Source organism: Aricia agestis, chromosome 8 (assembly GCF_905147365.1).
Source record: "Aricia agestis chromosome 8, ilAriAges1.1, whole genome shotgun sequence".
Taxonomy (NCBI): domain Eukaryota; kingdom Metazoa; phylum Arthropoda; class Insecta; order Lepidoptera; family Lycaenidae; genus Aricia; species Aricia agestis.
The window spans coordinates 10,458,379-10,474,797 of NC_056413.1; the positions used below are offsets into that span (position 1 = coordinate 10,458,379).

The 16,419-nt window shown below is 39.4% G+C and overlaps 2 protein-coding genes across 8 annotated transcripts; one reads left to right on the plus strand and one right to left on the minus strand.

Moving 5' to 3' along the window:
• Positions 1-158: 158 nt before the first annotated feature.
• LOC121729881 (lipopolysaccharide-induced tumor necrosis factor-alpha factor homolog) lies at positions 159-4,612 on the minus strand. The gene is made up of 3 exons (XM_042118554.1): positions 4,391-4,612; positions 1,018-1,213; positions 159-708 (listed from the first exon to the last, which is right to left on the minus strand). Exons 1-3 carry the CDS (start codon positions 4,392-4,394, stop codon positions 594-596), a joined length of 315 nt encoding a protein of 104 aa, XP_041974488.1. The 5' UTR covers positions 4,395-4,612; the 3' UTR covers positions 159-593.
• A 3,697-nt stretch (positions 4,613-8,309) lies between these two features.
• LOC121729860 (integrator complex subunit 8) lies at positions 8,310-15,815 on the plus strand. 7 transcript variants are annotated; one of them, XM_042118519.1, is made up of 10 exons: positions 8,310-8,327; positions 8,719-8,860; positions 9,179-9,388; positions 9,524-9,621; positions 10,332-10,462; positions 10,591-12,175; positions 12,499-12,661; positions 13,504-13,852; positions 14,309-14,552; positions 15,538-15,815. In XM_042118519.1, exons 2-10 carry the CDS (start codon positions 8,743-8,745, stop codon positions 15,778-15,780), a joined length of 3,141 nt encoding a protein of 1,046 aa, XP_041974453.1. In that variant the 5' UTR covers positions 8,310-8,327; positions 8,719-8,742; the 3' UTR covers positions 15,781-15,815. The 7 variants fall into 7 exon arrangements, with proteins under 7 accessions (XP_041974453.1, XP_041974449.1, XP_041974447.1 ...); XM_042118515.1 differs by lacking the exon at positions 8,310-8,327 and adding an exon at positions 8,359-8,456 and having other exon boundaries at positions 8,710-8,860; XM_042118513.1 differs by lacking the exon at positions 8,310-8,327 and adding an exon at positions 8,359-8,456.
• Positions 15,816-16,419: the final 604 nt, after the last annotated feature.

A 16,419-nucleotide genomic window follows, 5' to 3' on the forward strand; every position in this document is an offset into this window, starting at 1 on the left:
GCTAAGTAAGGAAAACATTTGTAAATATTCCATACTTGAACTATTCTGTGATATCTGTATTATGCCCTATTAAATACATTCCTTATAGGTAGATAATAATTATTTAAAAATGTGAATCTTCTGCTTTATTGTCTGATCTGAAAAATATATCGAGTAATTTATAAATTTTAAAGTTTTTATTTAACCTTTGCGTTTTTAATTGTACTCCGTTGTCATTAAAGAAATAAAAATAATTAAGACTAGAAAGACTTATTTTTCCTAATTTGAGACGCACGTAGCCAATTTTTAGGGTCCCGTAGCCAAATGGCAAAAAACGGAACCGTTATTCATTATTATAATTTATAAATTTTATAATACATCTCAAATTAGACCAATTATGCTTTGAGCCCAAGAAAATTTTAATCTGCGATTAAAAGGCGGTTTTCGATAAAAATCGAATAGTGTTGGAGTGTGAAAGACCTTACTTATTGCCTAATCTAAGCCTAACTATGATAAATAAATCTTAAAAATCATCCTATTGTTAAAAATATGAAAAAGCATACGAAAGCTAGTAAAATAATTATGGTTTAGGTAACTAAAGTTTGAAAATTATACTAAATTATTGTTTTTCTTGTGTAGGCACCCAAAAACACTGCACACCGAGGGCAATAGTGCTCCACATCTTTCCACCTTTTTGTAACATACGGCAGCACACAACAACATAACCACCTGAAAACAACAAAAATAATTAATCATTCGCTTTGTTTTAAAATTGATTTCAAATGTGAAATTAAAATAAAGGTGTGAAATCGAACCAATTGAATCGGACTGATTAGAATTTAGGCTTTACAAAAAAAACGATAAACTTGATTTAGGGCTCCTAAACAAAACTGCGAATTCGGATCGCATCACAAAAAAATCTGCGACAAAACTCATAGTAAAATTGACATTTAGATGCGATGCGATGCGAATTCGCAGTTATGTGTGGGAGCCCTTAAATTTACTTACACCGTGTAAAAGTCTAAAAGATACACCTACCAAAACAATAGTCCTAAAACGGCAGCCACGATGTGCGTTAAGGTGGAGTTTTTGTACGTGGCTCTGGTCATGACGTCTTCCTGGCAGTGAGGGCAGCGCATCCCCACCGGCTCCGAGCCCACACGCAGAATGTCCATCTCGATACACACGTCATTCCCACCCCTTGGTGAGATCGGCTGGTAGGGATTAGTGTCCACTGAAAAAACGAATGCAACGGGTGTTACAAAATTAAGTGATAATACTTTAGAGCAGGGGTCACCAAATGGCGGACTGCGGTCCGCATCCAGACCGCCGACCCATTGTGTGCGGACTGTGGACCAAGCATGTACGAAGATGAACTTCGTTAAAAATTAATTTTGGTCTCGACATACTGATGAGCATGTAGCAACAAAAATTGACACTTTTCTCATTGATACCTTTGTCATTTCCGTAAGTAATTACATTTGTTTAATTTTTTTTAAATCTGCGGACCGCGAACATCATTTTATTTCTTAAAACGGACCCCGAGTGAAACTAATTGGTGACCCCTGCTTTAGAGTTTACGGTTTAGGGTGTGTAGGTAGGTATGTAATGGGTCCGCTATAAAGATTTCACTGTGAAAGTAACGAGTAAAGAGCAAATTTTTTTGTGATTTTTTTGGGCAAGCGCCCAAGCGTCATGAATTTTCCCATATGGAAGTAAAAAAACGGTTGCTTTATCAGCGCTGCTACTATCACAGCTAACTCTATATAAGCAGTCCTCGAATTATACCAGGCCTTGTACTCGTATGAGTACTTCACTAGCCCTATACGGAATGTATAAAAAAAAAGGTGAAAGAACTGAATAGGCTTTCAAAACTGTTTTATTGTGAGCTATGATAAGTTTTGGAAGCCAAGGGTCATAGCATTTTTTTAATATCACTAACGCCATCTGTTGAACAATTAATAGTTTCCTATACAAAAGCCTCAAACATTAGAGTGTACCAAAGTGCAAATCCGATCCTGGTAAAAAAAATCCAGTACTTTTAAAATCCTTTGAGAGGCCTTTATAGTGGAATAAGAACAATAACATAGTATATCTAATAAGGGCAGTGCTGACATGTTTATTTATATTGGCTTATCTTCGTCAAGAAGCAGTGATAACGGTTATCAGTTGTATTGAATGGTTTCCATCTATATTTAACGTAAATCGCTCGGAAGTCGCAACGTTTGTAACTCCTACCTTTAATAATATTATTATAAAGAATTACACACAAATACCCTTACTAATAAAGATAATAATATTATGCAGCATGATATAATTATTTATTACAATTCAAGGTCCGCTGTCTTTATCTAGCATGTGACTTTTTAATGTGTCAGACAAGGACAACAAACTCTGTGTAGTTAATTAGTTATTTGCTATTTAAATAGTAGATAAGGGCCTTGTTACACCTATCTACCGAGTAGATTAGCGAGACAGTGCTTTCGGTTAAGGTGACGCCGCGTTAAATTAAATAATCGGCCAAGTGCGAGTCGGACTCGCGCACGAAGGGTTCCGTACCATTATAGAGCAAAACTAGGCCAACATTTGCGTTTTTGTTTATGGGAGCCCCTCTTAATTTTTTATTTAATACTAGCTGTCCCGGTGAACTTCGTCTCACTTTAAAACCTTCCCTGGACTTCTACGAATATTTTAAGACTAAAATTAGCCCAATCTGTTCAGCCGTTTTCGAGTTTTAGCATTACTAATACAATTGAAAATCCATTGTTTTATATAGATTAATATTATTATTATATTTACATAATAATAATAAATAATAATAATAATAATCTATATATATATATATATATATATATATATATATATATATATATATATATATATATATATATATATATATATATATATATATATATATATATATATATATATATATATTTATAGATTAATATTATTATTATGTAAATATTTAAAAAAAAACTATTCTATCTCTTTTCTCGGAATTCAGAATAATTATTTTGTTACTTGCAAGTACCAACTTTGTACCAACTTTGTACTTTGTACCAACTTGGTACAACTTTTTTTTTTTTTATAAAATAAGGGGGCAAACGAGCAAACGGGTCACCTGATGGTAAGCAACTTCCGTCGCCCATGGACACTCGCAGCATCAGAAGAGCTGCAGGTGGGTTGCCACTTGCCGGCCTTTTAAGAGGGAATAGGGTAATAGGGGATGGTAGGGAAGGGAATAGGGGAGGGTAGGGAAGGGAAAAGGGTAGGGGATATTTGGGCCTCCGGTAAACTCACTCACTCGGCGAAACACAGCGCAAGCGCTGTTTCACTCCAAACTGTACATTTATATGGAAAATGGGTCCAAGAGATATTCCATGATTTACCTACCAGCACGGGCGTAGCTACCGCCTAATATTACCGTTATAGAGGAAAAATAGGCCAAAATTTGTTTTTTGTATGAGAGCCCCCCCTAATTTTTTATTTTATATAAATATTATTATTAATCATTAAAATACACATATAACTAAGGCTTTTATGTAAATTTCAAGTGCCTAGCTGTTGCCATTATTGATTACGAGCAAAAAGGGGCAAAAAATAACGTTTGTTGTATGGGAGCCCCCTTAAATATTATTTTATTTTGTTGTTATTTTGTATTTGTTGTTATAGCGGCAACAGAAATACAATCTAGTGAAAATTTTAGTAGCCTAGCTATAGCGGTTATTGAGCTACAGGCTGGAGACAGACAGACAGACGGACAGACATCGAAGTCTCAGAAATAGGGTCCCATTTTTACCCTTTGGGGACGGAACCCTAAAAATATTAAGGCAAGAGTTGCTAAAAAGTGCGCCGCGGATCATTAAAAAAATATATAATAGTTAATTATTAATTATGTAAAGCCGGTAGAGGCGGTAGATGATTAAATATTTGTTTCTTTTTACTATAAATAACCTGCTTAACCTAAGTATATAAGCATTATGCGTTAAAGGTTTTTGTTTATGTATCATTTTGTAATAGCTAGGTAGAGTAGGGCGCCGGAACAAAATATTGCGAGGTGTAGTGTAACTGCGCCGCAGGCTAAAAAAGATTGGGAACCCCTGTATTAAAAGGCATTATTTTTGTCCACACTGTGCGTTTGTCTGTTCGTCAAGGGCATGCGTCAACAGCGAACGTGAGGCATGCCCGCGACGCATTCCCTCTGTCCGTATCCAAAAAACAAAAATGACAATATTGGCGTTGCGTTCGTTGACGCATTCAATTATTGAATGCGCCAAAATTAAAGTTGAATGAAAGAGGATGACGAAAATTTAAGACTAAAGCGCATAGTGTGGACATTGCTTTAGTTGCTGTCGGCAATAGCAATATTTCACAACACGTTATTGAAATAAACAGTTGAAATACTCACTCATATTTACAAGTAGGTATCAAATAAGACTTAAATTTTCACTTTGTCCATGCCATGTCCTTCTTTTTATTAGTATTAGGTAAGTATCTACAATATTTAAAAAAAGTATTTTTAATCAAATTCCGCGGTAAATCCCCGTACCATTTGATCAACTCACAACAAGACACTAACGTGATTATCGACCTGCGATAATGTTTGAGTTATCGCTGGTATAATAGTTTAGATAACTACACGTTACTATTAGAATTTCATAACTTTTATGTAAGTATTTCTAGAAAATAAATAAATATGCTTACAATGTTGGATTTACTGAAGTGTTATCGTATCATATAATTAAATTATTCTTGATGCATATTATAGGTACCTACAGCTTAATTTTAACACTATTATTTTGAGCTTAATAATTGGTTATTATTTATATGTATTTTTCTTTGGTCTAAAATCGGGCGTCATGCCAGCAGTCTCAGTACACATCCACTGTTTATATTACTGGCGCTAACAACGTTATCACTTTATCAGTGTAATCAGTACTGCAGCTGTGAATACCTCAGGGGCTCTGAATCCTGATAGTTACTTATCACCTTCATGCTCGGGCCGCACCTGCGTAGTGCTTCGTGCTTTTAAAGGATAGTCGATACCATTGGACGATCTGCGTGTATCGTCTCATAGCACGAAGCTTCCTACGATAGACGCATGTGCGGCCGCGGCATAAGACTAATCAGGACAGTTTGTGCATAATCTGCTTACACTGATATGAAAGTGTTTAACTAATACTTAACCGTTATAAACAGCTATAAACTCATATGACAATGCATGATATTGTATGTGACATCACTCTAAATCCAATATGGCCGACAATCCAAGATGGCGAAATAGTTATTTTCTATGCAGTTCTATAATATGGATATTAAATGAAAGGGCTTTTTGAGAGTAACTCGAAAGCGAATGTTATGTCATACTACATCCAATACTTCGGCGGCGGCGGCTCATCCAAGATAGAGGTATAGTTATTTTTAATGCACTTCTGCAATATGGGTATCAAACAAAAAGGCTCATTGACAGTAAATTGAAAACGTTTGAAATTTGTCGTGTCGTGTCGTGTCGTGTCGTGTCGTGTCGTGTCGTGTCGTGTCGTGTCGTGTCGTGTCGTGTCGTGTCGTGTCGTGTCGTGTCGTGTCGTGTCGTGTCGTGTCGTGTCGTGTCGTGTCGTGTCGTGTCGTGTCGTGTCGTGTCGTGTCGTGTCGTGTCGTGTCGTGTCGTGTCGTGTCGTGTCGTGTCGTGTCGTGTCGTGTCGTGTCGTGTCGTGTCGTGTCGTGTCGTGTCGTGTCGTGTCGTGTCGTGTCGTGTCGTGTCGTGTCGTGTCGTGTCGTGTCGTGTCGTGTCGTGTCGTGTCGTGTCGTGTCGTGTCGTGTCGTGTCGTGTCGTGTCGTGTCGTGTCGTGTCGTATCGTGTCGTGTCGTGTCGTGTCGTGTCGTGTCGTGTCGTGTCGTGTCGTGTCGTGTCGTGTCGTGTCGTGTCGTGTCGTGTCGTGTCGTGTCGTGTCGTGTCGTGTCGTGTCGTGTCGTGTCGTGTCGTGTCGTGTCGTGTCGTGTCGTGTCGTGTCGTGTCGTGTCGTGTCGTGTCGTGTCGTGTCGTGTCGTGTCGTGTCGTGTCGTGTCGTGTCGTGTCGTGTCGTGTCGTGTCGTGTCAAAAGCCGGGCATTAGAAAATGCCTGGTTGAATCCGGTCATTTTTGTTAAGTGATATTTAATTTTTTAGTCGTAAAATTATCATGCAGGCCTATCAGCGAAAAAATCAAAAGCTGTTAGAAGTGAGACTCGAGGATGCAAAAGCTGCCATATACGACAATGTCACCTCCACAATAATTGCCGGGGCAATGACAGGGCAGTATATGGCGGCATTAAGTGCCGACTGCGGATTCGTGGTTCTGGACGAGGATGAGACAAAACGCACGGGAACACTCAAATTTATCACAAAATCTGAGGATCCAATAGTGGTAATAGCGGAATGTACCAGAATAATGCTGGAAGACAGGATACTAGAAATGGCAGAAGTCCTATCTGGGGACCCTGAATCCAGCATGGACTGGGACATATTCCCGAAACCTATCAACTACTCGTGGGGGTGGTGGGTGGGGTTCCTAGATGTGGGAAGACAACTTAGAACATTAATAACTTCAATGAGGAAACAGACGTTATAATAACAACGACAATCGAAGCATCCGAGGATCTGAAGCAAAGGCTATCGCTACGAACTGGCAACAAAGTTAAAGATAAAGTTCGTACCATGGCCTCTTTGCTCGTCCAAACCTGGTAACCAACATCACCCAGGAGTTGTCTTGCACACACAGGAGCCCTATGGATGTGGCATACGCCTTAAGCATGGTCTATAATAACATCTATTCATCGAAGGAAATTGTGCGGTCCCTAAAGCTAATGAAGTATACAGGAGCGAGAATACCTAAAACCGATCTAAATACCCTGTATCTTGTTCACACACAAGAGGAGAAAGCAGCCCTCACTAATACAGGCTATGGATGGGGAACGGACTCTCGCATCCTCACAATCCATGAAGCTCAAGGATTAACGAGTCCTTCGGTGATCATCATACAGACTAAGTCCCGAAAGCTGACAATCCATGACAGCGTTCCTCATGCAGTTGTAGCTATATCCCGGCACACTAACACCTGTGTCTATTACACTGACACTGATGGAGACGCTGTGGCAAGCTTCATAAAAAGAGCCACGGAGGTGTCAACCGAACACATAAAAGATTATAACATAAAAATGGCTATAAAAGACAGGAACGATAAAGTCCTAAGCCACATGGCGGGTAGATTCGACACAGAACGATATCTCTTTAACACTCTAGAAACTCCACCGAGCTTGAGTGACCCCTCTCCACCAAGCCAATGTCACAACATCTAAAGGCAAAGGGTGGAGCAGCATAAAATTTAAGGAAATCGGAAAATGTCGAATCTACTAGCCGCCACACTGGATCGACTGGGACCTCACCGTTCAAAACATTAATATTATTATTATGTAATTTATAAAATAATAAATATATATTTATTTATTATATGTATAATATATTATAGTCTATTCTATTAAGTATATATATATTACTTATATAAAAAAATGTCCATGGCGTGATGGACCACAATTAATTAAAATTCATAATATTATTTCAATTATCCTTGGTGCGAAAAACCTAAATAATACAATAACAAAAAAAGGATATGAACGAACAGTCCATAGACGGCCCCAATTTTATATAAAAAAAATATACTTAACTGTTTTTACTGGGTAAGTATGGAGATATTTTCTTGGAGTCCCGACTCCCGACTCCTGGGAAAGGGTGTAGGATAGTTTTTGTTGTGGAAAAATGAACGGTCCTCGTGCGATAAACTAATTTCAGCACAACAGAGTTGCGGGACTTCATACCTATATTTTATATAATTGTTTTTAAATTGATTTGCTAGTTGCTCTAGTTTGCTACTCGCTTTCTTTCTTTCTTCTGTTTACACAATCGTGGAACTTATATCGTTTTCGGCATCTAGAACTGCCCCGGGACAGAGTAAGCACTAGGTAGGGCAGGCCGAATTATAAAGAAAATATATTACCGGAAATAACCGAAGTTTAAATTGAGCCGAAAACGCTATTACTCAATGCTATGTAAAGTATAAAACGAAAAAAAAACAAGTGTCAGATAGATACGTCAATGTCAAGAAGTTTAGTAAACTTCTTGGTCAATGTCAATTATCATTTGTCAAATTACAAATGTCAAGTATCAAGTCAAGTATTTGACATTTTTAATTTTGGCAGAATGTCGCAAAAAGCGATGGTTTGCCGTAAATAAAAGAAGAAGAAGACATTTTTAATTAAAATATGGTGATGCATGTCGATTGTCGAAGCAAAATCAAAGTGTAAACATTCGTTGTAGGTACTATCTATTATTTATTGTATTTTAACTAAAAATGTATCATAATTTATCGAATATAAAATGTATGAAAAAGTATAACAGCCAGATGTCGAAACTTTCATAAAAACTTTTATACCGGTAGGTAGGTAGGTATGTGATTTTTTAAGATTTTATAACATAGCATAAATAATTATTCTGAAGTCCTTGTTATACCTCTTATACAAAAATGCAGACTAAAAGATACCTATAATACTGATTAAATTAAATTTTAAAAATGCTGCAATTAAAACTGTACTTACACAGTACTGTGTACCATCTCTTAACAACACTGTCTATAATTTATATAGTATTTAATTACATAGAACATGTAATATATAGTGTGTTTGTTAACAATTGCAGTTTTTTCAGTAATAGTAAACAGCCTTCATCAAAATGGATGTAGACTTGTTACGCCCTGGAACTGTTCCTATATCTCCAGACACATTATTGTGGTTTGAATTCCTTCTTGATGCAGATTTACTGAAGAATCACCTTAGCAAACCTAATCCAGGTACTTTTTTTAAATTATTCCCCAACATTGTTCAGCACTTCTTACTATTTTAGTAGGAAACAAAATTGTGCTTAAAGTAAGTAGTAAGTTCTTATAACAGGTGGAGTACATACCGTTTCACTGTAAAGTCTGGAATTTATACCTTTCATGGGTCCTGTACTCTAAGGACACAAATAGGGCTATAGCGCTGAAACTTAGCTAGTTTTCTGTATCCAGACTGTATCAACAGTCCAAATTATTCTGTAACTATATTATTATGTTCATAACTTTGATATAAAAAACTGATGTTCTCATAATATATTTAAATATATTTTTAAGATCCAACAGCTTGTGATTTGATAGAAGAATTTTTGAGGGTTGACTGTAAAAATGCAAATTCAAAACCAACAAGTGAGAGAGTGGTTGACATTGATGGGCCTCCCAGTCCACCTGCGGCTACTAACCCTACTCCATTGACATTTACTAAGAAACAACTTGCTTTGAAAATTTTGGCCCTAAAAGTGGCTTCAACCCTGCACTGGAATTTAGGTATGTTACTTGTATGCTTTATAATTGTACATTGAACTCTGTAAATTATAATTTGTCGTAAAATTATCAAATTAATTATATAAGAAGGTAACTTTTTATATTATATTTTCCTAAAATAATTAGTTTTTTTTGTAGATATATTTGAATCAAAACTTGCACCTCTTACACAGCAATGTCTAATGCAAGATCTTGTGTACATGGCTACAGATGCTGCTTTTGTAGTACCACCACAGGTAATGCATAGTTCAGATTCAGATCTTTGTACCATCAAACAAATTGATTCCTAGGCAGTTTACAGACCTACATCATCTGGTCGGAATGTGTCAATTCAATGAAAACAATTTTTTTATCGTAATATTTTGTAAATCCTCAACATATTCCTTTGAAATCCTCGACCTCTTTTAGGTCATTAGAAGCCTTCTCCTCTTTTCGAAACACAGCACAAGTGTTTTCTACAAGAAGTAGGTAGGTTACTAGTTACTACCGGTCAAGCCAGCTCATCCCAGTCATAGCATAATACCGGCTAACATGGCTCTTCCACGATTCGTTCGTAGTCATGTTGGTACTCATAAACTTTTTTTTTATGAAATAAGGGGGCAAACGAGCAAACGGGTCGCCTGATGGAAAGCAACTACCGTCGCCCATAGACACTCGCAACATCAGAAGAGCTGTAGGTGCGTTGCCGACCTTTTAAGAGGGAATACGCTCTTTTCTTGAAGGTTTGCAGGTCATATAGGTCCAGAAATACTGCTGGTGACAGTTTGTTCCAGAGTTTTACAGTGTGTGGCAGAAAAAATATATTTTATTTCCGCAAGTAACCGCTACAGGCGCTGTATAATTTGCCATACTTTTTAAAAGTTAATGTAGTCGGTATCGAGTATGGATAAATACTATAGATTTGAACTCATGGTGGAGCTACTAATCTTCCCCTGTTTATTTGTAGGATGTTTGTAGAGAGTTAGATGTACAGAAGCCTCAAGTACAGTTTGCCCTCACCCTGTATCACAGATGGATATTACGGTTTCCAGTGAAAGCTGCACTTTATGCAAAATCAACAAAAATGACATTTCATTTGTAAGTATTATGACAAAATATAATGCTTGAGCATTATAATTCTTCATATTCATAAATCCTTAGATTGACATACCAAGAAATAAGATATAGCAAATAAAATTATTAAAATCTGTAACATTTTGTTATAGACCGGGAATGCAAGCTGATGGCGCCTTTAACCCCTTAAATCAAAACTTTGAGAAAATATTGCGGATGTGTGAAGCTAATCGTATGCAAAGTATAGGCTATCTAGACAGTGTGCTTTCGTATTTCGATTATTTACCCAACAAAGACTCAATAAAAATTAAGGTGCCAGTGATGGAGGCATTCGTTCATCTCACTGAAACTTCCGAAGACATGGAACATAACTGGGAGGCTGGGGACACATATATAAGCTACTACGAGCTAGCCATGCAAATACACTTCGACCTATGCTACAATTACTTCTTTTATGGCCAACACGACTTGGCAAAGCAGCATATTTTACTTTGTAACGAAAATTCATCAAAACTAGAAAAAGATGTCAAAAGTAACGGTTACGACTCCAAAGATCTCCCTTGGGGAAAATGTAACTACGCAAGTGTCGCTAAGGAAGACATATTCGGCTACATCAGAGCTTTGAACTTAGGGAGCGAAGTCTTAAACGAGGAACCGTCACTCATGCAGAAACTGCAGGAGTCAGTAGCTAATCACTACACTGGACTTATAGCCATATTACAAGCGGATAACTTGTCCCGGGAGATACCTTTAGTGCACCGAGAGGTGGTAGAACTTGATATTCAGGGATCCGCTTCTAGTGGCGCCTTCACCGTAGCGAGAGATCTTTTGAATCGGGTGTCAGCCCTCAATGCAGTGCGATATGCATTAGAGGGTGGTATACCTTCTACTCATCCAGATTTTAACAACAGGCTAAATACCTTTGGAACGAAATACTTCGATCTTCTCTTTTGGGCTATCGCCCCCGTTCTGGCGTCCGACCTATCGGAGGAGGATTGGCAAAACCTAAAGATGTTTTTCCTCCATCTAGGCACGTCGCAGTTCAAGGTGCCTATCGATAAAATTGACGACTACTTGAGGAAATACGTCGGAGACGCAGCGAAAAGTATAAGGCGTAAACTGATATCAGACGACGAGCTACAGATTATACTGAACGACCAATCGTACAACGAGGATGACAACTTGGAATTTCCGAAGGAACTACTAACGGACGACTGGGAGACCCCAGATTTCGAGATCAAATCGGTTCCAGATTTGGAAATGGGGAGACTGAAGAAGCGTCTCATCGAAGCGTCGACTGCGGACGATGTGAGGTTATGTTTGGTGAAATTGGCGATGATGTCGCCATCGGCACCTCTATGGAAGCTGAGTCCAACATGGAAACCTCCGGGAGCGCTTGGAAACGCTCTAATCGCTTTGCCGAGAGGATTCTTACAAGACTTCGGGTACGTCGTCTCTGGTGCGTCGCGGGCGAGAGCCGAGGCGGGCTGCGCGCGGTCTGCTTTGTCATTACTCTCTGTATTAGAAGGCGAAGCTCGGAACCAATTGGGAGGAAGCTCAGACCCAGTCCTATACCGCCTTTGTCGCCTACTAACCTGGGAGGTGCTTTTGCTGCAAGTGATCGTAATGCTCAGCGATTGGCCGCATCACCGAATCAACCTCACGGCGTTGGCCAATAAATGCAAAGCGTGTATCGCCGCGGCTACTTCTGGCGATGGAATCATTCCTCGACCTCAGGTTAGTATTGCCTATTTTAGTCAAAAAGTGGCGAGGTTGTGATTCTCCAAGAACCTAATGTTTGAAGCTTTAATCTTGGCACTTCTATCCGAAACAAAACACGATATTTTCTTCACACACAACAATAGCCTCTCTAAAATGTTAACGTAACGACTATATTCCTATGTCAGGTGATAGAGGCGTGCTGGACGTGCCTGGTGAACATCTGAGTGGGAGGGCATGGTTTATAAAAAAAAATCCCTTAACCACTACTTCAAAGTTTTTTCCACACACCACAATAGCCTCTCTTCAATGAGAAAATAACTATTATAATCCCGTGTCAGGTGATAGAGGCGTGCTGGACGTGCCTGGTGAACGCGTGCGAGTGGGACGGCGCGGGCGCGGCGACGGGCCCGGGCGAGGCGGCCGCCGCGCTGTGCGCCGCCTGCTTCGAGCTGCAGCGGGGGAAGGCTACTAGGAAATTTCCTAGGGCGTTGTGGGATTATGGTGAGTTGTTTTATGGGTTAAAGAAAGCAATGACTTACGAAACTACACTAGCAACTGTAACAGCTTCCAGTTATCTTCCAATCCAGAGGAAGAGACTTAAGAGTAAAATCACAAATGTTTCTTGGACCGCAAAAATTTTTTAGACCTTGGCATATGGGCTAATTTTGTTAAACAACCTTACAATAATACAGTTAAGATATTATGGTTAAGTTAGAACTACAAAATGTTTTTGTCTCAAAATCTTAATCCCTTTAACTCAGAACGAGTTAAAGGGATTAAGATTTGTTGCTTAATTCATGAAGCCCTAAACGTAATAACACGTTGCGCCAGACAGACAGACAGTAATAATATTAGCACGGATATTATGGAACTATGGATATTTTCAAATAATAATGAAATGCAGTGATTTAGTAAAAGAAAAAAATATTTTGTAGTAGTGCGAGGTAATTTAAATATAATCTTCTATAGCTATAATGGACGATTAATCAATCAAGAACAAATCAAGAAAAACGAATAGCATATCAGCCACGACGCGAATTTCGCGTCGTGGCCGTTTCACTGTGACCACAACGCGTTGTGAGCCATTTCTTCGCTCATTGAGCGATTTCGGTCTTTGAGCGTAACATTGATACAACAAAGGGACAAATGTCAAAAGAGTGTTGCTATTGCTAAAAAAAAAAAAGCCTCCTAGACATTCTTGACGCACTATAAGCTATTGTGTCTCGTTATACCACGATCGATGGGTTAAAACTCTAAAAATCCATTTTCATCATTTTCAAATCCATAATACCTAATAATTAGTAATTAAATGATATTATATTAGCACGTAAATATCATTACAGCACTGTCAGTATACAACAACGGCGCGAACGGCCCCGTAAAGCGTTCCGCAGGCGGCGTGCCGACGCATTCGCGCGACACGCCCAACGCCGCCGCCGAAGCACGCAGCGCTTTCAACGCCTTCCTAGCGACGCTGAGAGAACCCCTCGCCGTCAGCGTAGTGTTGTCCCTCCTAGCGAGAATACACAACCTACTAAACGATGATAGTTCTTTAGAACTGGTTGTGGAGTATACGAGTCTTTGGCCCTCCAATATATCGAACGCTAACAACTACAATGTGAAGTTTGTGCTCGAATCTCTGACCGAGTTGCTCGAGAGAAGCTTGAAGTTGTACCCGTATAATACATCGTGGTAAGTTTATTAGTATATTATAATGCACAATAAGTATGATAAATTAATTATTATTGATAACATAGTAATAATATTATGTTTACTAACAATTTACTTATTGTTCATAAAACCATCATCTGCATAGAAGCCTATTTTCATAGGATAGACGTGTTATGTTCAGTTAATAAAATTTGTATTGTATTATATTTTTTAACTAACATTAAATATGAAATCTTCCTTAGCGCCGGTTCCGGTTTACAAAGTTTTTTGTACATGATTGGAAATTCAAATATCTACTTTTTTATCTATTTATTTAGGAAGTTTCGTCGGTTATCGACTTTGCCACCCCCATGAAGCTTACTACTTAAATACTACTTACTATGAAACTTAAATAAATGTCTAGTAGAATTCGGGCCTCTTTTAAATTAGGTGAGGATAGAAAACTATAACAGACTCCTATAAACGTCTATATTCTAGGTTACGCGTATACGGCGACGTCGAAATGTCGCTAGGTCGGTGGGGCGCGGCGCTGCGTCGCTACATGTGCGCATTAGCGGGCGGCAGTTGGCACTTCGCGAAACGCGCGCCCGACGAGCCCGCCATCGCTCGCCGTGCCGCGCGATGCTGCCAGGCGTTGCACGCGCCCACGCAGGCCGCCGCGCTGTCGCAGCTCGCCGAGGAGCCGGATTACGCCACTGCTTTCAAGTGCTTTGCTGAGAAGGTGTGTGAAAAACTTTGATGCGCAGCGATTCGATTATGGCGATATACCAAATTTAATTGAAATCGGTTAAGCGGCTTAAGCGTGCAGATTGCAGAGGTCTCTCTGTCTTATCGTGACCTCCGAGCGAGATTTCGGCTCGGACGATAAAGTTAATATACCTAGCGGAATAGAGCTACAATCTCTAGCTGTCAAACGAAACCGAACATACGTATACACTTACACAAGCATGATTGAACATGATTTCTATGAGATTAAATTGCAACGTGTGCCGACTGGACGTCAAAAAAAGAGTGCTGCTATCATGTATCACACGGATTCACACGTCTCTACCACGCAGTGTTACTGATAGTTACACTTCTCTTGCTCAGGTCTTTGTTTCTCTAGTCCGCTAGGTATATTAACTTTATGGCTCGGACAGACGATCTGCAGGGCTAAAATGGTCACATTTAGCAATTCCTCTCACTAGCTTTGTCCACACTGTGCCTTTTTCTGTTCGTCAAGGGCATGCGTTACAGCGCAGTCAACAGCCAACGTGAGGCATGCCCGCGACGCATGCCCTCTAACCGTATCCAAAACTTCAAACATGACAATATTGGCGTTGCGTTTCTTGACGCATTCAATTATTGAATGCGCCAATATGAAAGTTGATGACGAAAATTGAAGATGAAAGTGCACAGTGTGGACATAGCTAATCAATTCAGCAAATGAATTGTCAAAACTGTCAAACTGACTAATGTCAAATTAGTACAAATTACTAGACATGAATTGCTTGCATTTAGCGATTTAAAAAAATGAATCATAATATGATTCTCCAAAGCGACCATTTTAGCCCCGCAGAAAAGCGATAAGTTAATCGGTCAAGATTTAACAAACATTTTAGGTAACTCACTGCAGGTGGTCTCGCTTGTTTACTTCACTAGTACAGATTTAGTCATTATTATTAGATCATGTAATGGTCTATGAAATTTTATTTAATTGTTTTCAGACGGGCAACACTTCGGACGCCATGGACGCGTACTACGGGTGCGTGTGGGACGGCACGCTGCTGGAGGTGTGCGTGGCGCTGCACGCGCGGCGCGGCGAGGGCGGGCGACGCGCGCGCGCCGTCACCGCCGCCGGCGCGCTCGAGCTCAACGCCAACAACGGCGACGACATCGCGCGCGAGGCCGCCGCCGTGCGACGCGCGCGGCTGCTGCGAGCGCTCACTAACCAGTACGTCGCCTCTTAGACTATACATAGTAGATATCAATAAATGTTCAACAATAAATATTTTTTAATTTTCGAAATTCAAGTTTGGATCTTAGGTTTTTTAATGCGGTTGACAAATGTAGGCCGCATCTTAGATGGTCAACAAGGTGTTGCACAGCCGCGGAACGATGCGACACTTTACGTTCTTCTAACTTCTTGTCTAACTTAAAATGACGCGCCCCTCCCTCGTATTTACAGTACAATTTTTTTCATTTATATCAACAATTGAAGTGGTGGGGCGCGTCATTTCAAATTAGACAAGCTCTATCATGTTCCACTGGCGCGTAATACGGTCAGGTTCATACAATGACAACGAAATAATGTTAGAACGTGACTTCTGACTGGCTGACCGACTCAAATGCTTTGCGACAAAAACGTAGCATTTATATGAATAAGTAAGGACGAGTAAAATTTAGGTAATGATGTTCTTTATTAACCAACAATTGTTTCTTAAAAATAATTTCGCTACAGGTTGAGTAGAGAATCAACGCGTTTGTAGAAAATATAGACAGTACATCATATCAATATAAACAGTTTTAAAAATCACATTAGAATTCTTGTAAAGATTGGTACAGATTGCTTTTTGTCACTACTTTAGATTAGTAAATGTTTCTGGCTG

What these genes read in the sequence shown, in the direction of transcription:
- LOC121729881 (XM_042118554.1), bottom strand. An exon ending in GTTTTAGGACTATTGTTTTG is followed by an intron (nt 709 to 1,017) that starts GTAGGTGTATCT and finishes TGTTGTTTTCAG; the next exon opens with GTGGTTATGTTGTTGTGTGC.
- LOC121729860 (XM_042118519.1), top strand. Translation starts at nt 8,743, where the DNA reads ATGGATGTAGACTTGTTACGCCCTGGAACTGTTCCTATATCTCCAGAC. An exon ending in CCTTAGCAAACCTAATCCAG is followed by an intron (nt 8,861 to 9,178) that starts GTACTTTTTTTA and finishes TATATTTTTAAG; the next exon opens with ATCCAACAGCTTGTGATTTG. An exon ending in TAGGGCGTTGTGGGATTATG is followed by an intron (nt 12,662 to 13,503) that starts GTGAGTTGTTTT and finishes ATATCATTACAG; the next exon opens with CACTGTCAGTATACAACAAC.